The 24688-nt window shown below is 38.8% G+C and overlaps 1 protein-coding gene across 14 annotated transcripts in view; it reads right to left on the bottom strand.

Moving 5' to 3' along the window:
- The window catches only part of TNRC6B (trinucleotide repeat containing adaptor 6B), a 134852-nt gene that overhangs the window by 18126 nt on the left and 92038 nt on the right, over positions 1–24688 (bottom strand). For 10 of the 14 annotated variants that reach the window (XM_058864544.1, XM_058864535.1, XM_058864534.1 and 7 more), the window contains 13 exons: positions 23801–23959; positions 20648–20826; positions 19379–19453; positions 18041–18086; positions 13292–13440; positions 9619–9744; positions 8440–8571; positions 7824–7919; positions 7426–7603; positions 6906–7040; positions 6553–6729; positions 1924–2070; positions 1584–1679 (listed from right to left, as the gene is read on the bottom strand). In XM_058864544.1, coding sequence (XP_058720527.1) covers positions 1584–1679; positions 1924–2070; positions 6553–6729; positions 6906–7040; positions 7426–7603; positions 7824–7919; positions 8440–8571; positions 9619–9744; positions 13292–13440; positions 18041–18086; positions 19379–19453; positions 20648–20826; positions 23801–23959 — 1695 coding nt within the window. Of the gene's footprint in view, positions 1–1583; positions 1680–1923; positions 2071–4060; positions 4469–4775; positions 4796–6552; positions 6730–6905; positions 7041–7425; positions 7604–7823; positions 7920–8439; positions 8572–9618; positions 9745–11965; positions 12137–13291; positions 13441–18040; positions 18087–19378; positions 19454–20647; positions 20827–23800; positions 23960–24688 lie in introns of those variants that run through there. The other 4 variants (XM_058864548.1, XM_058864541.1, XM_058864546.1 and 1 more) reach the window with 4 other exon arrangements.

Here is a 24688-nt window from a genome sequence, read left to right as displayed (position 1 = left end):
GTTTGGGCCATATGTAGCTCTCAGCTCTGTTCATCACCTCTGCTATTTATACACAATTCATTTTTAAGTAATTGTCAAGACAGTGATGTCTTCAAGAAAAATCTCTGACATTTGCAAGAAGCTTAAAATCCAAATGGTTCATTTGGAGCAAGTATTTCCAGTGTTTTACTGCAAAGCGTGTGCAGAAACAGGTTATTACCAGAAAGCTGTTGTTACCTTCTTATGAAGGATCTGAGATGTATACTGAAGTTTACATTTACAGGCCAACCATTAAAAGCCAGAGGACCAAATGTCCTCACTGTCCAGATTGCAGGGAATGATGAGTGCTATAAAAGGCAAGGCAAAAACATTCCTTTCACAGCACTCCATATCCTAAAGTTAAAATAAATAAAATCACTCACCTTTACTAATACATACACAAGCAAATAATATTTTAAGAATTAAGACTAGCAACAGATTATACATGTACTGTTTTATCTTTCCTTTTGTTTGCTGCTTCCTACTACTTTATTCTTTAACTTGCATAATATGTTGGTTTTGGCTGGGTGTAAGAGACAGTCTGAAGTTTCCCTCATTTGCCTCACAACTGTCACAAGAACAGGGACTAAGACCCTGAGGACCCAAGGGGCTTTGTACAGGGGTTCTGGATTGGTTGAGGTGGATGCATGCCGAGTGATTGTTTACAGGTGTGCTTGCTCTGCTGCCATGGTACACTGCCTTTGTTCCTGTGGCTAATCAGGAACTTGTGAAGAGTGGCCTGTTCTGTACCTTACACCTGTTTCCCAAAGCAACAGGTCTCATCACAATAGCCTAGGAATTTCCCCACCTCTTGGCCAACTGCCCCCTCACTTTGAAACAGACTATAAAAGTGACTTTCTAAGTTATTTTCTGGGAGAGAGATCTCCCCACAGAAGAAGACACCGGCAACCCCGTCTCATCTGTTGTTGGTAGCTATAACCTCCCCCCTCCTTTTTCCTCTCTTTTCACTTTACCTCTTTATCCTTCTCTCTCTCCCTCTCATCTATAGCATAACCCATGTTGTTGGCACTAAAATAAAGGCTCATTATTGCTGTTGTGATTTAAACTGAAATCCCTTTATGTACTTTTTGCACTGTGAGATCATACGAACCTCTCACGACTCCCGCTTGTATTAGCGGATCATGACACTGGGGTAAATTTTCTTCATAGTACCTGGTATGGGGCTATGTTTTGGATTTGTGCTGGGAACAGGATAGGTGATGATGATTTAATTATATTGCCAAGCAGTGCTTACACAGCGTCAAGACCTTTTCTGTTTCTCACATCTTCCCACCAGCAGGAGGGCTGAGGGTGCACAGGAAGCTGGGAGCAAACAGTCAGGACAGCTGATCCCAACTGTGCAAAGGGATATTCCACACCATATGGAGTCACTCTCAGCATATAAAGGGTGGAAGGAAGAGGGAGGAGGGGGGTATGTTCAGAGTTAGTGTTTGTCTTCCCAAGTCACTGTTACACACGATGGACTAAATACTCCCAGTGGAACAACAAAGAAGTAGTGCTAAATGAAAAATGTCTTGTCTGGGTAAGTTTCAAGGCCCACATACCTGAAGTGCTATGAACGTTGGTGAAGGAATTGTCAGAGGCACTGTAGGGCCAGGCACCAGGTGAAGGCAGCGAGGTGTTGAGGGAAGAATTAGACCCTATCAAAAAGAAAAGGAGAGAGAAAGAGTAGACCAAGTTCACAGAGTTTCTGTAACACCATTAAACCTCAAGAGCCATGACTGTAACAATACCAAGCTTTCAGGTGCTCCCAGCCACAGTCCAAAGGCATGCAGTCATTCCTTCTCAGGCAAATGCAACAGACTGTTTGCCTGCTACTGCTGCAACATCACAACAATCCTGAGTATCAGAGCGACTTTGATAATCACAGAGCAGAGGTTTTACCTGTGGTGTTGTCCCGCAGAAGTTGGTGGTCAGTATCTACAATGGGAGATGTGGCTGTCCCCCCCAGCACACTTCCAGGGGTCACATAGGGGTCAGATTCAGGGTCAATGTTTTGTATACCTTTCCATGGCACTCCTGGTTGGAACTCTGGGACAGGACAGAAAAAGGAATTAGATGTGATCAGGAAAATGTTATTTACTAGAATGAATTGATGAAGTATTTCAGGAGGGCAAACAATTGTCTTCTACACTGTTCCTCAGGGGCAAAAAAACACTACATGTTAGAAATGCAATCTATTTCACACTTCCTCCAACAGCACTAGCTCTGGCATGAAATGAATATAAGTCTACACTACAAAAAAAAGTGGTACAAGGGCACCTAGTATCCCTTTATGTGCTTCTGCTTTACTGCATTCAGATGAGATTTCAATAGTTTTAATTAATTCCATATAAGATATGTAAGATTAGACTCTGTAGACATACTTCATGAGTGTGCAGAAGCCTTTCTCAAGGAAAGGCTACCAGCCTTAGGAGTCTGGAAATACATCTGACACATCACACTGTAGGTACACACACACTTTATACATTACCTATCAATACTGAGGATGAGATGCCTTGTGGTAAAAGTAATGTATATACTCAATGACATTCTTCATGCTTCACAGTGAGATGAGATATACTTATCATGCTTTAGCTCCAGGCATGCCAGAATTTTAAGACAAGAGGATGAATTATATTAAATATGAACACACAAAGACTCCAGTTACTGTAAGAAAGATCAGTAACTTGGTTCCTTCAATGAATAAACTGCTGTGGTCAGTTCTGGAAGCAGTGGTGCAAAAGTAAAACTGACAAACACAAAAACAAGTAATGAAGCTTAATATACAATGTAACAATTTGTATAAGTGTGAGAAGAGTGCAAAGGTATCAGATTCATCCCTTGCAGATACAAGTCCAGGATACAGAATTCCCAACCTGAATTTCAGGAATAATGAGTAATAGAATATTTGAGTGTAATTAAAGATCCATTATTAAAAACAGGATCCAAGATTCACTCTCTAGAATGAAGCAATGTAGGATGAATCTGGCATGGAAGGGTTCATTTCAGTAACCTCTGTAATGAAGAAGTATAGTCAACACTATGATATTCACACACAAATACAGAATATGACACTACTGGTTCAAACTATTGCCACAGCAAGGGCAGTATTAGACTTTGATAATGCACAGGAGAATCTCAGAGAAGATAAAATATATGCCGCACTGGGTCAGAACTGGGGTTCATCTAGTCCAGTATTTTGCCAACAGCAGTAGGAGAAATACCATTGAGGGACAACACAAACCTGGCCACTATCTGGTGACTACTGGCCTCACACTCTCCCAGTATGCACAGCTGTCCTAAGTTATATGGCAGAAATACCCACTACCTGCTAGCACCAGCTTGTGAAACTTTTTCCATCACTTTATCCAATCACTGCTTCAACTGGCTAGTACCATCTGTCTCAAGAAGCTGTGAAAGCAACACAACCCAAAAGTTCACCACTCCTGATGGAAAAATAGCTCCCATCTACTTAAAATTTATATCATCTTAATTCCAGCATTTGCACCATGATTCTAGCATTGCAGGAGTCATGGAATTACAATTCGGCATCACCGCCTTTATAATTTTATAAACATCAGTAACATCTCCTATTCTTTAGTAACTCAACAAAATAATCCGCATATCAACACTTTAACACTGAGCAATCAGCACTGCATCACGGAAGGACTCTGCTCAGCTACTACCAAAATACTGCCAGCCCCTGACAATCAGGACTTCCCTTTTGTTAAGGAAGAAGCAATATAGCTCTTGGGTCTACTCAGAATATCTTCTCTCTTCTAAGACAAAGAATCCATGAACACAGGTTAGAACCTGGAAATTACAACTCGTTTGGGAACAAAAAAAGAATAGGAAGTCTTCTATCTGCAAAGATTCTGAGAATTGGTGAGAATGAAAATTAAGTGCAGAGAAAGCTCTCATCAAAAGGTTAATGAATATAAAAACAAGGCTCCAAGGATCAGGGGTTTTACTGTTTATGAACACATTCACTCATCAATATAACCCTAGTCTGGAAAAGCATTTCCTTGAACCTCAGCACTCTGACAAATTTCCAAACTCTCCTTTGGGGCTGATAGTTATTACCATGCACATTCACCAACTCTTGTCTATGGACATGCTGTTTATTTCTAGGCAGTAAAGAAGACATGAAATGCATTTGTCCACTGATATTTGAAAGGTCCTCTCAAAAAGTTCAAACATAAGATTATTGTGAAAACCATGACAGACACATCCAGGCCAGTTTGCTTGAAGTATGACTGATCTTGAATGGGAAAACTACAGTCTAAGTGTTACCCGAGTATGCAAGTCTGTGCAACATAACCAAATGACATAGTTCTCACCAATGCAGCAAACTTGCTCTCACCTCCAGCTGTGATATCAGTTTGATTGGGCACCGCTTCATTTATCTTTGTGCTGAACAATACTGCTCTCTTGAATGGCAGAATTTCTGCAGCAGATGGCATTTAGGAGGAAAATGCGAAAGGTGTAGTCAGGGTCAGTGCTGAGTGACCACTGTTTTCATTCAAAGGGAAAATGCACCTATTTCAAGAGGTTTTCTCTTGTAAACTCCTTTTTGTTAACATTTTTTTTCCAGCACTGGGAGGAAGAATTCTATCTCCATGCAAGGAACTGATAGTGGACCTCATGTACAAGCTTGTACAGAAGGACCTAGAGTGTAAAGTCATTTTAGGTCTTCATTCTTCATCAGGGGTGTTGTGTTGAGAAGGTAGATCTTGATTTTGGTTTTCCTTGAGAATTAAGTCTGTAAGTTAGACTATGAGACAGCCCAATTAGCTGATGGTTATGGAACAGTAACTCGTCCCAGCAGCCTATGGATCTCATAGGAGTGGAACAGCAATACAGCAATAACTGAAAAAATGCCACCTGCCAAAACCCACATCTTTTATGTAAAGGCTGCAATCATAGTCTTGGGCTACTCACACAAGAAATGCCGATCTCAGTGAAATTTTATGTTCAGAATTTGTGAACTTCACTTATCCTCTCACAGTGGTGAGGCAGTCAGTGACAAAAAATTTTACTTATCACTGACAGTGGGACTACAGATATCACTAGGAAAGCTCTATGAAATCAGCAAGAGGCAAAGAGTAGCTATCCAACTTCTCACTTTCGTGGCAAGAAGTTACTTGTTCTTTTGGCACCAAGAACCTTGCCAAAGCCAGTTGCTGCACCAAAACTTGGAAACACGGCAGAGCTGATCCTCGCGTGTCTCTTGTAGCATACTGAGCAGTACTGTGCTTCTCAATACAATACAGGGGAATGGTGACTGAGGAAACAAGTTCAGCAACAATCACTCTGTGAGTGAGGTCTGGTAAAAGATTACATTTTGGGAGTTTCTGGCATTATGAACTGGCAACTCCAATCCAAAAAGCTCCATACTTAACAACCAGGCTGACAGAAGTGTAACACAAATACACGTGTACAGAATGCAGTGAGCAGTATAAAAATTTGTGGATGTGCAATGTTTCTGAGATAACATTCTTTAGCTCTGTTAGCTCATCAGAAGATGGTTTCTTGCTGGAGTTAGACACTGAGGGCTTCCCTCATACAGATCTTCAACTACATTTTCTAGGTTTTCTGCAGTTGTATCTGTCACATAGATTACTAGGCTTTCTGATGCAAGGTCTGTGCTACTGCTTTACCCAAGAGATGTACCTGAACTCTAACTTTATTGTGCTTGAGTGGATACACAGCAGAGGGTTTGCAGTTAGTAATGTTTTCCTGGAAGGCAGTCTTCCAGAGAAGAGAAAAATCACAGCACCAACTATTTGCTGCACAGAATCACTGATTAATCTGTGCAACTTCAAGGACACCACTCTGTTTAAATGAATGTTTTATATAGAAAATTATGTGTATTCAAATACATATGTAATTTTCCTAGAGAGTTTTCTAGCAGAAACACAAAATTCTGCCAGTGAAACCAGAAAACTTAAAAAATGTGCACCAGCCTGTCATGCCAAAAGCAAGAGACTTCTACCCAAACCACAAGATTCCTGAGCATAACCGAAGCACTGCAACACTCTTCTACCGTTTATGCAGCATGAGCAAAGGTGAACCGCAACAGTGTGTTGTTCCCACCATAACAAAAAAACCCTACTGCACATCTTTTTCTGATTCCACACTATCAATACTTCTTACACTGTGTCAGCCTAATACAGCACAAATAAGGAATCAGTACAAAAGAAGGGAGATGGTGTTGTGTATTCTGTGAATATACGTTTTCATGGAAGTTTTTGTAAACGTAAAGTCACAAAACCACAGAAGATATGAGTTCACCTAACAAAAACCAAACATTACTCAGGTAATTCAGCCGTTAGTTCATATTTAGGCCAGAATTTTTTACTGGCAATTCAAAATTTACGTTCTACTTTAATGTGGAAGAAATTTCAAAACCAACATAGGCCAAGCCACAGAAGTATTTTCTCTGCAATTGCTATTTAACTAAGTATGATGAGGAAAGGTCCAGCTCATCTATCCCAAAGTGAGGACACAACCCGTGCCCTTATGTAATACCTGGAGGCCAGCTGGCATTGCTGGATTTACTTCCGATCTTGTTTGTTGGTGGAGATTTGGCAGGTAACCAACTATCACCAGCAGGGCCTGCGTGGCTGCTGAGTGGGTCGCCCTGGATTATGTCAAACTGGTTGTAGGGCGATCCTCCACGAGCCTTTCCAGGGGGCACTATTGCACCTGCAGCATTAAAAACATACATTTACACTTGGGATAGGTTGGGATTTTCAACAGTACAATGTACTAACACAAAAATATTTAAGATGCATACTGGTGAGGCAAGACAGTTTCATCTAAACTATTTCACCTCTGGCGAGATGATCCTACAAGGGCATTCCCAAAATTCCCCTTCTCACCATTTTTGTGCATATTGGCATCTTGTGAAGCCACAGAGGGCAGCCCTTCCATCATAGTCCACTGCTTAAAGCGGGATTCTGTTCCAGCCTCTTTCCCTCCCACCATGCCATAATCCATGCCACTTGAGCCAAAGCCTGTGAAACAAGCAAACAAAACTCCATTGTCATCTTCTGTTTTGTTTTTAAGCATTTTTAAACAGGGAGACATTGTAATCATAAGACAAAGGTGGGGAGAAAAAAGAATCAACAACAGCAAAGGGGATGTTCAAGGGGCATCTTCCAAATAAATGTGTTAGGTCAGTATGCCATGATACGGATTCTTCTTAGGCTTGTCTTCTTCCCACGTAATGAAAAATAACGCCATTTCATTCAAAGTTGACACCCGCCATAACCTTCACTCTAATGCTTATACACAAACGACTTATTTCTGGACCCAGACATAAGTGACTAACACAATTACCATATTAATAACAGGGAAGCTACAGGCAATGCACCAAACCTCCTTCCACAGAGCACTTACCACCTGAACCGTATCCAGGTATCTGCCCTTTGGTCTGTAAATCTGAGAGACCCACATTCAAAGGATTGGGTACCATGCTGTCTAAATGTGGCTTAGGCCCAACAGGGTGGGATGGCGAATGCTTCATGCCAGGCTGCCTCTGCTGCTGCTGCTGGAGGGCACTCACCATACGAGCAATCTGCAAATGAAAGAAAAAACCACTTCATCTATGCTATACTGTAACACAGATTCCCATAGACATAAAGAAACAGTAAATTAGAAGAGATCCTAAAGACCTTGCTCTCCATAAAGTGCAATGTGAAGAGAGCAGCTGACCTTACTGAAGCCAGCACCGTCTCTACTGCAGACTGCATTTCCCCAGCACACTTCATATGATTGACAAAAATAGGGCCACACACCTGTTGCTCCTGCTGTTGTCGCACAGCTTGAGATAACTTTCTCTGGCTCTGTAACAGCTGTTGCTGCTGCTGCTGCTGAAGGAGGAGCTGACAAGCCTACAAGGTAAGTGGGAAGAGTGAAAATAGAGCTCATCAAGCAAAATATAATTGCCAGGAGCTAGTCACAATGAAATGCTTTGCTCAGAACTTAGGTAAACTGTTTCTCATTCCACTCACTCAAATAAAATGACAATGAATGCATTAGAAGAATATGACATCCTTCACTTAAATGTTTCTAATTTAACATTGCAGAATTACTTGTACCCGCTTTATTACCATCACTATGACTACAAGTCTGAAGAAAACTTCATTAAAAATCAACAAACAACTGCTTTCTGTACAAAAACATGGCTTTGAGTCATTACTAGCCTACTGTAATCCACAATAATTACATGGGCCTATTTCGTTTATCTGCTGCCTTCAAGCAGGACTTTACTACCCCATATAGCAAAGAGGGAATTACTTGTACAAAATAACATCAGCAGAACAAAACAGAATTAGAATAAGCATAAAAAGAAAACTCTTTCAGCAGACAACTTGCAAACAGTCTTGTCTCACAATATTACCAGCTACTTACTAATTGAAACTGGGGAATCTGTGGAAGTTGGCTCAGCATGGCAATCTGTTGTGGAGAAAGCTGGGGGCCCATATTGAAAAGACCAGGATTCAAGCCACTGTTGGGAAACTGTTTGAGCATGGAGGCCGAAACCTGCATGGAAATCAGTTACATATCCTGAACGCACTGCTATGAGGAAAAGATGATGAGTATTTCTATAAAGCAACAAGTATGACACCAATCTTCAATGGTGTTCTGGGAAAGACATTACAGATTTATTAACACATCACATTTAAACATGCACGATCTGTAACTTGGGCAGAGTGAGTACCTCACTTGATTGACAGTATACAGTATTTCATGTGCAGATGCAGACACACACACAAAGGTTCCTCCCCCAACCAATCAGGTGCTAGAGACTGCACTAAATTTAAATGCTGATATATATGCAGCTAACTAGTAATCACAGTACTGCATTATCATATTAAAAATGTACTGTCTGACAAGGGAAAAGAAAGGCATTCAGGCAGTCACTGGAGCAAAGAAAAAGTGTCTCACAGAAAGAGTTAATCTCTTTGTACATTGAATAAGATAAAGTAAAAGACAGGAATAGGTGGAGAAGAATCCCCCCATTTCTCCCTGCATTACTGGGGAGTTACACAAGTACAATTCAAGAGAATCTCAAGAATTGTTCACCAAGTCCAAAGCAAAAGGTAAACTTGTGTACATTTGGAGACCCTGAGGTCTAAAGATTAAGCTCTGCAATGTAAATGTAACATGTAGCCACTTCATTAAACCTCTCTTTTGGGGGGACAGGAAGCACAGGACAAGACTACTTAAAAAAATTAAGCAACCTGTCACACTTCAGAAACACTTTAAGCTTTCACGTTTATTTGTTCTTTTTAAAATACTTTACAAAAGCCTATATAAGACATAGGATTCCCAAATCCACTTTTGAGGTTTAAAAATACTGGTAGCGAGCATTTACCATCAACTGCCTTGGAATAAGATAGAACGCTAATGCTTCTGCACTGAGTTTTAAGTACTTTCACGATGAATTTTAATGGTTTTATCTTATTTAATTTTTCCATTTCTTAACATGAAGTTGAGACTAAGATACGTGTATAAGTAACCTCAATGATGTGCTCTCAAGGCTGTAGCTCTACTTTTACAAGTAATCAGTTGCTATAAATTCCTTACCTGGGGAGAAAGGAATTGGGGAGGCACTTGCGCCCGGATATTGGGGGAAGGATTTAGTGGCTGCACTGGTGTGTGCATGCCCCTCGATTGTGCTGTGCTGTTTCCAAACAAACCATGATTGCCACCCTATAAAATTAAAGCAGTAGTGAGAAGATGAATCTTGCAGGATAATGGATTCCTATGCTAGTAACTATATATCAGTAACAATGAGCCAAGTTACTGACTTAAATCGAGTTCCCTTAGAATTACAGACGTTTGGCTAAAATCAATAATACTCTACCTGGGTTAAAACCACTGTACTACATTTTTGAGATGCAGGTTGTTGCTCCTCTAACACTGAAGGGTCATGCTTATCTACTTACTTCAAAACACGAGAAATCTAATGTTTTAATATTTTGCACTTTATGTATTGGGAAATGGAAACTTGGAGTACAAACAACATACTAGAAACTCCATTCCATTGGCTTAAAAGTATGGCAAGACTGCGTCAGCAAGAATTCTGGTCCCCCATTTTAGAGACTACAGGTACTGCTGCTGAGATATCACTCACAAGGCTATTATATCCTCTGCAGGCCTTTCATTAACTGAAATTTAAATTCTAAAATAGTATTAAAAATTTTCCTTCTGCCATGAAAGCCTCAACATTCTGGGTTTGGATATTTTCCTTCTCTTTTCTCGCACTAAATTTGAAGAAAATTTTCAAGCGAGAAAAAGAATTGTGGGGTTTTTTTTTCCTTTAATGATTTATTTTCTGTGGTGGTAACACAAGAATACTTGCTGTTTGAGTTTTTTAATGAGAAATATTTACTGATTTATGAGCAACGTCTGTAATGAACCCTAATGCATAAAAAAGACGAAAGAAAATTTGTGATTATGTTTCACAATTTCAGCCTCTTAAGCAGACTTTTTTAGGTACCATTTTTCAAAAAAAAGTGACAAGAAATGTTATCAACAGTCTCCTACACTAAGACAGCTACACTCTCTTGCCTCTAAAAGCTGAAGCTCATACTCCAAAGGATCCTTATGTGCCATGAATTTGTCTTTTCAGTTTCAAGACCCTCAGAATTTCCCGTCTCCTGCTGTCTATCAGGATGTCCGTGACCCTCAGATACCTGGGCTTATAATGAGTATCTTCCACTCCTCACCCATCATTCCCCATTCTGCCTGTCCAAGCATTGCTGCACTCAACGTAAGTCCATCACTCTTCCAAACTGAGACTGTGCAGGCCTTCACTAAAACCTTTCCTTCCCTTATATAACAGGATTTCATAAACCCTATCATAACCTTGTGCATAATACTCCTGCCATTAATACTGTGCATCCTCTGCTATACTTTTGCTCAAACACAAGTCTCTCCTCTGCTTCTACACTGGCAGCACTATGGATTGCATCATTCACCTGCATCCCCCTTAAAGTATCTTCTCCTTCAGAAGCAACACCTAAGCATGCAGGAAGACAAACAAAAAGCCCTGAAAAACACGGTTTTATTCTGGAAAGAGCTGGCTGGAGTAAACTACACATTAAAATTTCGGAGAGGCCTTGAAGCTGCAGTTACACTTTCAGCTCTCTCTATAACTCTACAGAGCTCTGCACACTGAGATCAGTAACACGCCTGCAAATTTTGGACTTAATCTGATGTTCAACACTGTGTCACACAGAAACAGAAAGACAACACAAAGAAACACCATCATGTTAGGCATATGACTATATAAGCTAGACCAGCTGCAATCATTAGGTACTATTCTTTCATTTCCTAGTATTCCTAAAATATTTTCTTCTAGAATAATGCAAAACATAATAGCCAGGGATTCTTCCAAACTGCAATTAATCACTTAACTCCTTCCCCACCATTTCCCTGTACACAAAAATATTGCTACTACAAGAATTTTTAAAGGCTACTAAATCCTTTGAACGGTGAGGAAGGGAGAAGGGAACAGGCACAATGCTAAATCACTGCAACTTTTTACAGGCACGTTTCTACATACAAGGTCTGTGAGCAGAGTCTGAAAATATTCAGTGCTGGGTTTGATAAGGCAAATCAACAGCCTCTAACTGGGTTTTAAGCCAGCAATTAAAATAAAGGAAACTAAAACTAACTTCATGACTTCTGAAATGCACATCTACCTGCTGTTGCACTGCGATTTAGGAAGAGGCCAACAAAACCAGACAGAGCATGTTCTGATGCTAGAAACCAAAGTGGACTGATTCTCAATGGCTTGAGACAGCTGAAATTTCCATTAACAATTTTAATCTATTCAGCAGAAAAACAAATGCAAGCAACCAATTAATCAGAATTAAGCCCAGGTTGCAGCCTTATAACAATGATTCTTATAAGGTGGCCTGCTTACTTGTCTAGCAGCGAAGTTTTGGGGACTGAGCCCTGAGCCGATTGCCCCAAGGCCGACGTTGGATAGTGTGGAACCAGAGGGAGACAGCTTGTAGCTGGGAGAAGGGGAGAAGGGAGAGCAGGGAGCCTCATCCCCAAGGCACCCATCTTGATTGGAGAAAGGCAAAGTCAGCTGAAGCAGCAGTTAGCCAACAGCAGGAGTTGGTTAGTGAAGCAACAGAATGCAAGAGGAGAGAAAGAGGGACGGTGAGTGACTAGGAAGAAGCAAAGTTAATTTGTAATAGCAGTTACAAGGACAAAACTTCCGATTCAAGCGATCACTTGACAATTAAGATTTTGGTCCAAGGACATAATCTTAAGTTTTCTTTTAAAAAATGTATTTTGAACTCTCATGAAATTAGTTTCTGATAGTGGTTATTACCACTACAGAAGCAAACAAATCTTGAATGAAATCCTAATGTTAGCACACACCTACCAGCATAATTTGTTAGGAAACGCATTAGCTTTGCTCGTGGTATTTATTAATTATGCCACCAGAGGGAGTTGACAAAACTGCTTTTTGGCTTGTTATACTAAAATGGAGGAGTTAAAAAATTCCTAGACAGTTAACACGCCTTCAGAATTTTTAAACCAAATTTTTTTTCCATTTTACATGTGATATGTGTATCTAAAAAAAACCAAAACAGCCCTAGAGCATTCTGAATCTATTGGACACTCTCCAATTCATAATGTGAAGCAATTAATATTTGATAATAACAGTGAAAGCTTCTGTTTAAAATAGGCAAGAATATGAAAGAAACACTACCATAACATACAACAGATGTCACAGAGAAACAGATGTCATACAGAAGCTTACAGTACACGGACATACAGCATAAGGGGTTGCGGAATTTAGAAAGGATGTTTCCAATAAATGCCAGACATGAAAGAAGGAAAAAATTTGGAAGACTGTGATTACTTATATTTACTTAAACCTCAGCCAATTTTTTTTACAGTAAATGATTGTGATTAGTAGCCACAAGAAAAATCCTGATGAAATCATTAATGAATTTCATCGCTACCCGTTTACCCTTCCAAGAAAAAAGGAATTTCTGTCTATATCAAAACCAGTCTATTCTAGAACAAAAAGCCTCACTCTCCCCAGTTTAATTTGTCTATGAACACCTGACACTTGTTTTATACACATTCATTCTATCAATAAAACTACCCCACACCATTTACTACCAAGCTCATTTAGGGTTACTGTCTTTTTAGCACCTCTGGAGAAGTAGGGTAAGAACTGAGACAGAGAGGTTCATTGTAATTTATCTGAAGATATTTCTCTCACCTTCTCAAAATAAGGCCCACTATCTGTGGTTCCCATGTCTTTGGAATTAGGTGGACGGAACCCAGATCGATCCTTTCTCATCATGTCATTAAAATCCCCGAGATTCATGGCTCGTTTATCTACCTCAAACTTCTTATCTGGGAGACCACCTGTAAAAAAAGAAGAAATTAGTGCAAATAATCTCTACCATGTTTCGTGACAGCAGGTTCACAGCTAAAGAAATAATCTTTAAGATCAGGGTATAAATTACATCTGTTTTATAATTTAGCATAGCTACAGTTGGTATGAAAGTGTTGAAAAATTAATGTAGCAAGTTTAATTTAACACGAACATGCCTGTTTATTTTATAGAGCTTAAGGTGACGTATTTATCACAATTTATGTACAAATATAAACATATACATTTCAACTAATTAATTAATACCCAGTTCTCTGTGTCTCCCAAAACCTGCACTGTTATTTTTTGGGATTCAGTATATAGTAACACCACTATTTAAGTTCTCCATGTATTCTACTTAGCCTCTGCTGGGTTTGACATTGAGAAAGTCTTTGAGATCATTTGAGAAATTTGGTCAAAATTCTCCTACAGTCTCATGAACTTAACTCTTGAACACAAGACATCAACTGGTATATTGTAACTTCAGACAGAAAACCAACCTCCCTCAGCCTGTACACAGTAACACAACCAGTAACACAGACACTTTTCAGACATCCCTAAAGTCTCCCACCATTCTTTAGTCAGTAATCTGGTGGACTATGAGATGTCAATAACAGATGACCAAACTGAAACATATACACTGAACAAGACATAGACGTCATTCTCTAAATGTTTTATCCACAGCCAAAGAGCTTACTGGAAGAAGTTTTCTACCTTACACACTGAACTGCTGCCAAGGAAGAATTTTTTTTTGCCCTATGTGGCACCTGTAAGCTATCAGATGCATATTGCTATGTTGAAGTAGATGGAAAACATCTTGGTTTTAAAATACGGATGTGATAGAAATGAGTTTTACTGGTATTTTTAGTTTTCAGAATATTGTCTAGTCAGTAGCACAGATGGTCTTTCCAAGAACCATTTTAAAAACATGTCCGCAAAACTAACAAGAAAACCTGTGACTTTTCCAAAGGAAGTTGGTGATAGATGGCCTACCCTACCTGTGACAAAACACTAAACCTTTATCAGAGCAGACAGCTAATCACATTAACACTTTCAAGACAGCGTTCCTTGAAAAAGCTTCTCAAATCCAGCATCTCTTCTTAATGTCCAATCCCAATCTATTAATAGCCACAACTATGCTACTGCCAAGAAACTCTGAAACTGACCACTAATTGCATGGGTTTTTCTTACCTGAAGTGTTTCAAAGCTGATACAGATTTATCCTCTCAGATGACTTTAACATCATTTATCACAAAACACTTGAGAAATTACCTACACATCTTAGATTGTAACAGGAGTCATACTGGCCTGGATGAGCTTGTGGCTCTCTGATCCCTTTCTAACATATACTGAAAGCTACAACTGGCTCTGCAAAAGCAGTCACAAAGTGTCACACACAGCTCAGTGCTGTGATTACCTACATCAAACCAAAGCACACAATGCCAGCAATGTGCTACTGAAAGGCTCATGTGCTTCACTTCCACACAGGAAGCCCTGGCCATTAGTTGCTTGAAAAGAAACTGAAAGCAAGGCACAGTTGCATCACTGTCTGAAATGAAACTGGGTCAATGCCAACACAAGATGACTAAGCCACAGAAACACCCTTCTGTCTCTCCAGTTACCCTGATGATCCAATCAGCTCCTCAAACATTACTAAATGATGCCTTGTAAAATACACCGAGCATTTAAAGAGCACCTCTGAAAGCTTGAAGCACAGATTTGCATGTCACTTAGTGCTGAGACAGCTGCTTAAACTTCAGTATAAACAAGGCCTCACTGAGAGAGATGACTGTATTCCTTTATCCCATTCATAGAAAATTCTAATGCAACCTTGAAAACGTGTGTTGTATGAGTCTTGTATTTTGAATTTGTCAACTAAAGCTATAAATAATGCAGGGGGCTAAAGAATAGCTTTACCTTATGTAGTACATGACAACTGTCAAAATATGAAGTTTGAATTACCCTCTAAAGCAGGAAAAACCACTTGTGTATGAATAAATATGAAGCCCTGAATTCTCTACAAGCAGAAACACAGAACAGGTTAAAAGTTAAACCATCTTCAAAAAAAGGACCCTATCTCAGTTCTTGGATTTTTCCCACTATTAAGAGTTGAGAAAGACACTGAAGAGTGTAAAATCAAACAAGGACTTGGAAGATGACATTCACTCCCAAGTGTGGGGAAAAAACTTCTGTTAAGTACCATCTCCCCTACCATATGCATAGAGCTTAAGGAAAAAGAAGAAATATAAATTCCATGCAAAATTATATAATACAATCCTGCACTGGGAAGTAGGAGACACAAACTGCTGCTGAACAAAGTTACCCAAAACATTTGCAATCAAGAGACTCAACATGGTGAGAACAGATACACCCAGTGGGGTAACCCAAATGGGCAAAACCATTTGAAACATTTTCTGCTTGACCCCAAAAATTGTTCTAAAGATACTGATTTTATACCTTTACCATAAATTTACACCATCCAAGCCTATTGAGCAGCCACATCATGCACTTAAGATATTGAGGTGTTTCATCTGAATGCTACAGAAGCTACAGCTTTGTAACATTATTCACAATAGCCAGATACAAATTTAAATTAATTTCTCAGTATTTACAGGTGATTTGAGAATTCTCTGATCTGCAGAGGTTTTAACTAATATATTAAAAATACACCTTTAGACAAAGATGACTGTCCAACAGGGGAAAAGAACAAACAAAATCTTAAGTGGTTCTGACAAGCTACTTTACTGTAGCAAACTTCATATTTCAGAACTTACAGAAGAGGAGATAGTGCAATGGGGGAAAAAACCCATTATATCTTATTTTTGAAGTAGACAAGCTATCCATTAAAGAGATTTGATAGAAGTAGAAAAGAAATACATCTACCTCAGACATGCTATTGATCCATCTCTTTTCTGTCTTGGTCAATAAATAAAAGTATTACTCTAGCACTTGAAGTAAAGGGAACACACTCTTCAAACAAGGAGACTGAGACCAAGGCAGTAAGAATTTCTGACAGTGCATGATGATCAGAGCCAAGGTGCTCCAAGCATACAAAAGCCAAAGTTTTCTTTGACCTATGTGGTCTTCAAGCACAGATTTAACTATGTGCATTTATCCATGAACTAGGAAAACATCATGCTGGCAGTTATCTGTCAGAAAAACATGGTATCTTGTAATCTTGAGTGAAAACCAGTTGAAGAACAAGACTACCTCATAAGTAAGTTCAGCTTTTAAAGTTTAGAAGTAGACCTGAGCTGTGCAAAACAGCAGCTTTCCACAAACAAATGCCATAAGCAACAAGAGAAAAACTGCTAAATACAGAAGTAACAGAAAAGCCTATGAACCTGTTACATTTTCAGTCTTTGAAACAGAATACAAGCCATAATAAATGGCTCTACCTAAGATCAAGGGATGCCACCATTAATGGGCACACTAAACTCAGAGAAGTGCAACGTATAAAGGAAAAAGATGCAGCCTTTCTGCACCTTTTCACAGGTTATTCTGAGCAGCAGTCACCTCCTCAGAAGCTCTGATCGCCTTAGGGTCCTTGAAAGTTCCAAAGGATCCTTAATTTGGAGATACAGAACTAAGAGAATCAACATAATCTAGGCTACCATTCTCTTCATTTGTATATGCTTATATCTGTTTTTTGCCAGCATATGAAGGCAGGTGAGAACTGAACATCCATGAAGATGACTGATCTCCACCTAGACATTTTTTAGAGAAGCATGATACAATCAGAGCTTGAATTCTATAGAGGATGCATGAGACCAAACCATGGAGATCAAAAAATTGTTACCTTCCACAAAACTGTGTCGTACTATATAAGTAAATGTTTTTATCATCTCCTACTGAGATCCTTAACTACTTCAGAGGAAGAGCAATTTTGGGTAAAATGAACAACTGAATCCTATATGAAGTGTGATAGAAATTGAAGAATGAAATGGGTTCTAAGCTGAGAGACACTGCATTAGATCATTAGATCTAGATCGCATTAGAACATTAAATCCAGACCCAGTATTAGATGTAAGTCTTGACTACCACAGCTCTACCTTTGGTACCACACAGTCCATGATGCTTAAGCTGTGCAGCAATTGTGGTGAAGCTATCCAGAACATAAAATCTAGTTCTACTGAAAAGTAATTTGTAATAGCCTGAGGCATGCAACTGAAGAAATCAATGATAAAAGATAATGTTTTCCCCCCTCACATCACCTCCAGGAAGCTGTAGTAAATGAGATGTCCTACTGGCAGGAGGGAAAACAGTACTCTTCCACCAAATGAAAAAGATTGAAACAGTAACAATGAATACAAACTTAAAAGATTAAAACGGTCTTAAAAGATGTCTCTGCCCCAAGTTATAGCTCTGTACAGGTATACATCCTAATCTTGCACACTAAGTCAAAGCTTACAGACAAGACAGAGGGTGTTTTTTACTCTACCTTTTATTATGCAGAGTGCTAAAAGTAAGGATCAAACTCTTCCAGAATATAGCATGTCATCCTCATAAATATGATCTCATATAAGTAATATGATGTCTCATATATAAATATGATCTCACACTTCAAATGCATTGAAATTAAAACATACGCACCTACAGACAAGTCCATCTTACTGCCTGGAATGTCGTCAGTTTGACTCTGGGGAGAAAAAACAACCAACAATTCAGTTCTGACTTCTATGCAATGCAAATATTTCAGAAAGGTGGAATGCAGGAAGAACACACTTGTGCCAATGAAACTTTTACTTTAAACCAAAATGGAACACAAATGTTTCTGATATCACCCTGCCTGACACGCCTTGCCTCAACCCCCTAATGCTCTGCATGGCGAGTTTACCTATACCAAACCAGACACATGAATGCAGTAATGGAGAAAGATGGACATAGAGCTGCTCCATAAATGAACCCTTGGCTTTGTGTTCCAGTGGTGGAGTGACAAAACTGAAAATAGTGGCCAAAATGACAGCTCATCCTTATGACCAGTCATGACAGCAAATCTTGAAATGTGCTGCCAGGGGATTCTTCAGTTGGCAGTCTGGGACAGGGTGTTCCCATAGCTTTCAGAAGCATCTACAGTCTAGCAAACTGAATGAGAGCTTGGGAGCCAAAAGAAATTGCAAACTAATCCTAAGCATGTCAGTGACATCTTGTGCAGTCCTGGATTTCTCACACAAACTCTGTATTGTTATCTTCTGCTAGCCAGCATTACGTAGTATTCCTGCTTCACAGGATGACAACTGGCACAGTATTCTGTAAAATATTTTACAAATTAGCTAGTCAGAAGTTCCTAAAAAAATGATACGTAGTTATTTTTGAAATACCTCTCTACAGCTCTTTTTCTCAATGATGTGATATTTATTCACTTTGCTAAAGAATCTTTGTAGATTCATAATGTGCTCTTTTTTTCCTAAAAAGACCCTGATGTACTTCAAATGTAAATTCAGCCAAGACACAGAGCTGTACATCTCCTTTTCTGATAGGTGGCTGAGATTCAGAATGAATACCTTGGACTTATCACAGATGTTTGACACTGGCAGGAGCCTCTATCTTGAGTGCTCTAAACAACATGTTATGAAACCAGAACTAGAAAAAGCCAAACCTAAAAACAAAGCAACAAAAAAACCACCCCACACCAAAAAAGCAACTACCCCCCACCCCAAAACCAACCAACCAAAATAAGAAAACACACATCCCCCTCCCAAATCTATTACTTTCAAGGACACTACAACCTCAGAGCAGGAGTTATCATAAAGTAACTTTAGGAATCAAAGTAGATTTGGGGGTTATTCTGAGAAGCCATTCTGAGACAGCTACTACAGGTATTATAATCAACATCCCTGCATAGCAGATGAATCAGTTGATTTTTTGACTTACTTAAAGCTTACAGCTTTTTCACAAAGTTGAACTTCCTTTTAAAAAAAATTTACTTACTAGCAAGCCCATATTTGAAAACTGTTTGGATAATGGGTTCATCCACGAATCACTGTTTCCTCCTTTTAATGCACACTGAAAAAAAAAGACAAAAATACTTTAAAGAAACTCCTTGATTCTTTAAATTCTCTTTTATCCTTGAGATGTGCATGTTTAAAATGAAAATTCTGGTATCAGAGAGTCTAATCTCCTGAAATATATGTGTTTGGAAACATTTACCAAATATTCTGTCTTGAACAATTGCTCACTGTTAGGTATTCCAAACTGGTTGAATGTTGCCATGTAGAATGTTTATCACACCTTCAGTTTCATTCTGCAATCTGGAAAGCTTTGTGAACATCGGTTATTTTTTCCTCTGTAACAGTTAAACACATTCTTTGATCTAGTGCATACAGAGGCAGATTTCTTCCTTGCCTTTCTTCCCTTTAGCATGTTGTCTTTAGCACAGGCACTGTGCTGACCAGGGTCCCTTCCCTTAGTGTAATTAACACATCATCAAAACCAATACTAACACAGTTCAACAGTGAAAAAAAATTTAGTTGTTTTGGTGGTTAAAATGAAAAAGCTTTGAGTGAGAAAAAAGTCCATGAGAATAATTTCTGCTAAACAGGAATTGTAAAACTTCCTACCATACCACAACAGTATTTCCACGTCTTAGGACACTGCTCTGCCTTGCTTTTTTGAGTCTGCCCTCCCTACTTCATGAGAAGCAGACACAGCATAGTCCTTCTAAAATTAATACAGTAACAAGTGTTACTGCACTAAAGAACTTCAATGCAAACAAACCTTAGAAAGAAATTTACTCAGGACTACAGCCAAACTCCTGCCTCTGTTTGAGGCCAAATGTCAACAACAACAAACACAAGTCAGACATAAATCCAACAGTCGTTAGAAATAAGAAGTTAACGTGCCAAAGGGACTGTGGAATCCAGACTTCAGCAGGCTGTGCAAGAACAACAGCAGCAGCCTAACAGAAAAGATGTGTCAGCAAGAGCAGAGAAATAGCCTTGGGATACTTATTTTCATTTAGTAATGGCTGTGCAGCTTACAAACCAAAAGAATTTGACACCTACTGGAAGATTTATTAGTCATAACAGGTGTAATATATTAATGCAAATCCAAAAACCTCCCTTTTTTTGCACTAGTTTAAGAGGCACCTTTCTGTAACTCTGCAAAACCTTCTTAAAAGAATAACTACATAATGCTCTAACGTATCAGTCAGACTGTTTTCAGACAACACAGTAGTAATGAATCATTCAAGCATTTTACCTTCATTTGTGTTTTCTTTCCTCCTTGCCCCCAGCTTGTTGAGTTGTGGGAGGAACTGCTTCCCTGAGAGCCTGCTGTGTTCCAGACTCCTCCCTCCTCCTCCTCTTCCCAGCTGGAATGACGTGTTCCTGTCACTGGCCCGTCACTCTCTCCCCAGCCATCTTGCATAGATTTAGAACCTTCAGAAAAAGAAGAAAAAGCTCAAAAGCAGTCTACAATTCCATGCAGCTTGTGATGTGACACTGCAACATTAGCTGAGATCATCAGAATCCCAAAGGAACTAAAAAAAAAAGAAAAAAATTCAAAAATGTGTCTTCAGTCTAACAGCTGTAAAAACTTGTGCACGAATCCCAAAACCCAAGAGATTTGGTGGCATGCTCACATGTCATGTTTTGCAACTATTTTAAAGAAATGTCAAACCTTTAAAGACGTAATAGCAATAGGGACCTCTTATATAGATACAGCTGCATTTAAAAGACTTATTTTCAAGTGCAAATGAAAGTCTTCAAAGCACACTCAAAAACCAGGGGTGCTGAAGACTCTGGTTCAGTGGTTTATCAATTATTTCCTCTCTCACTTCAAAACCTTAATACTCCCCCCTTGCCTTACACTCTTCCACAAAATTACGGAAGCAAACAACTTTTAGGAAAAACAACTAAGTAGAATCTGAAGGCAAGGACCTGACATTGTCCTCTGGTACAAACAACACCAAAAGTAGTTTAATGCAAAAAAACCCACAAAAACAACTCCTCTACTACAAATTCTATTCCTAACAATGTTGCTAAAGAGACTAGTAGAGCTGTTTAAGTACATCAGAAAGCTACAACCCCTCACTGTATCAGTTCAGACTTTGCCCTGCTGGCTTTTTTTTCTTGCTGTTACTCTCTAGCACTGTCATGCAACTTGGAATTCTAACCTTTACTGACAAACCATCAGGAGCCCAAGTCCTCATCCTGCCCACTATCCAACTGTTCTTCCTGTTCTAACTCTTCATTCTGCACATTTATTTTTGTATTTATTTATTATTTATCTACTTTAAAAAAGATTTCCATAATCATCACTTTTGTAATAACTAATTCTTTAATTCTCTGGGGTTTGAGTGTGAAAATCAGGAATAAGGACACTAACATACATAGCAGAAAGTCTGAATATAAAAAAAGTCAGTAATTGCAGCTAGTCGACCATGGGGATCTCTACCCTGATCATAATGAAAGTAAGTACAGCAGCATTTTATGGTGGTTTAGAAGATAACTTAAAATGCATCATATACAAACCCTCAAATACTTCACAGAAAACAGCTTTTTAAAGTCTGTTCAATTGGGTACTAAAACTGAGGGTTGCTTTTGAAACATACTGGTCCAAGTGCAAAAAAAATCTACCTCTTGACCCCTTAAGTGTGCTACTTACAAAATAAAGACTATAATTAAATTAAGTATTATGATTGCAGAGTCAAGAATACAATCTGGAAATATTATACTATCTCTGCAGCTTTAATTTATTTCTGGTGACAGTCCTTAAAAATGATACTGATTTTAACTACATGACTACAGATTATTTTTCTGCACTGACAACTCTCTCTGATTCTTGAACATGAATCTGGACAGTGATGCAAAGATGACTTGTCTGTATGACACCAGCTTACTCTTTTGCATTTGTTGAATAAGGAGGTACCAAGAGCTACAGAACACAAATGAAATTTTCAAGATTAAAAACAAAAAGAAATTACAGAAAACAATTTATTCTCCTATTTCTGCCAGAATATTCCTATGCAATGCTGGCAGAACTACGTACATCTGCTTTTTTCAACAGGTGGATACTGATCTATGCTTCCTTCTTTGGCTCCAAACTGATTCTTTTTTCCTCTTCCCATCATAGCTAGTCTGCATCCTGTCCCTGATTTTGCTCTAGACCTGGGGACAGCTCACATATAGAACACCATGTGGAGTTTGCGGTTCTTTGTTTATGGCACACATACAAACCAGTCACGGTAAGTGAGGGACCACATATAGTCTTAAAAGGCTGTATTAAGCATTAACCAACCAACAGGAATTTTCAACAGATCAATTTTGGAAGTTCTTATTTTGGTCATATTTAGGTGTCTTTTTATAGATAAAAGAATAAATCCATCTGAAATCAGCTTAGCATCCTCAAAGTGCCAAGTCTGTGTGGCAGGCACAGGAAGCCTGTCATGCACAGAAGCCTGCTACAATAACCCTAAGGAAGCAAAGCTTTTTTTTTTTTTTTTTCCAGAAATGGCTAAATGATTTAATTGGGAGGGGAGGAAGAGAGAATGACCCAAGAGCAAACTATCTACACATCACTTCATTTCAAACAATTACATTTTGTAAAAGCAACTTCTGGGCTGGAAACAGTTTTACAGTGGGCATCATCAAGTTCAGTTTAAGTAACTGTTCAAGTTAAGTTCAGTAACACTTGTGTATCAACAGTAGTTCCTACAGGAAACTTCACATCTAAATGTTACTGACTTTGGCAATAACATTGCTTTTGTTTGTTGTTTTTTCTTTAAAAAGCATGAAATAAAAATACTACAAACAACTTACATCATCAAGAATCATATCCTCAAAAACTCTTAATATAGCAAAATTTTAACTTTGAAATAAATTTTCAAAACATTTCAACACACCATTCACAAAAGACACTACAGCAGGCATTTAGGTTCTATTACAAAGTGCAGTTCTTAAGAGTTTCATTTTTTCTCACTTATACAATTTAAAAAAAATCCATTTGAAGCCAATTTGCATTATCAAAGCACAGATAAAACCATCCACATTGAAATTTGTCAGTATTGTGCATGCTTTTTGCTGATATGATCAGAAAAAGTGACTTGTCATGTAACAAGTAGGCAGTCAGAAGAGAAGAGAAAAATACACATTTCCTTCCTGTGTTTCAGCACTTCTAGAATCAGAGCTGCTCATTTAATTGCTTAGTCAGGAAATTTTTTACTACCTTAAAAGACCAAGTTTCAGTCATTTACAAACACTTAATACTCATCCATCAAAATCCTATAAAAACATCCAGCACTGCTTTTAGGCCTCAGATAACAGTTCTTCCACAGATGACCTATGTCAAAAGGCCAAACACAAAACACCTCCAAGGCAATAGCAAAGAAACTGGCACCTGGTCTGTACTCACTAGATTTCATGGCATTCGGGGCGTTGGAAGGTGCATTCCCCCAGCCTGTAGTTGATGCTCCTGTATCATCTACTTCACCCCACCCGGGACTGGTTTCGTTTGGCTCACCCCAGGCAGACGTACCATTATCTGGAGCAGGTGGAGTGCTTTTGCTCCAGACTGCACAAAGGAGAAAGAGGTTTCATTACAGACCATTTAGACAATAAACTGTTTATTGCAGCGCAGCACCATGTTATTAAGCTACTGCTTCCTTCTTCTTGTTGAGAACTTTAGGTTCTCAGTAGTGTGGGTACAACAGAATTGACAATCATTCTCAACAAATTTAGAGTGGGCACTGACCTCCAGGGATGAAAAGGAAGAGAATGCTATGATGAGTAATACTCTTCTCCCAGGTTAAACATGAACTCCACATCTAATACTGTCCTGCCATCTATGAACTTTTGTGACTAATTACAAGCATCTAACTTAGGGGTTTTATATACTGAATAAAGGACATATTTGCAGTATTAAACCAAGATAGCATTCCTTAAAGTGTCTTTGAGTCAGAGGAAAAGATTACATAACAGTAATTTCCTAATATATTTCCAGGCTATGTAACTTTTTCTTGTCCTTATTCCAAAGAAGAGAATATTCTTCCAAGTACTCTTTATCATACAGCAAAACCAAACTTGACTAAAAAACTGTCACAGATGTACTCAAATTCAAGTGTTAACTGAGTGTTTCAGAGCAAAACGTTTTTGACTAAAAATAATTAAAGACTTTCTCCCCACTTTTCTAATAATTAAATATAAAAAATACTATTTAGTCCAGGGAAGGGCAGCTTAGAGGAGACTTACTGCTCTCTACAACTATGTGAAGGCAGGCTATAGCCGTGTTGGGGGCAGCCTC

Source organism: Poecile atricapillus, chromosome Z, assembly GCF_030490865.1.
Source record: "Poecile atricapillus isolate bPoeAtr1 chromosome Z, bPoeAtr1.hap1, whole genome shotgun sequence".
Taxonomy (NCBI): Eukaryota; Metazoa; Chordata; class Aves; order Passeriformes; family Paridae; genus Poecile; species Poecile atricapillus.
The sequence above is the reverse complement of the archived record's forward strand: the minus strand, read 5'-3'. Positions and strand labels throughout refer to the sequence as shown.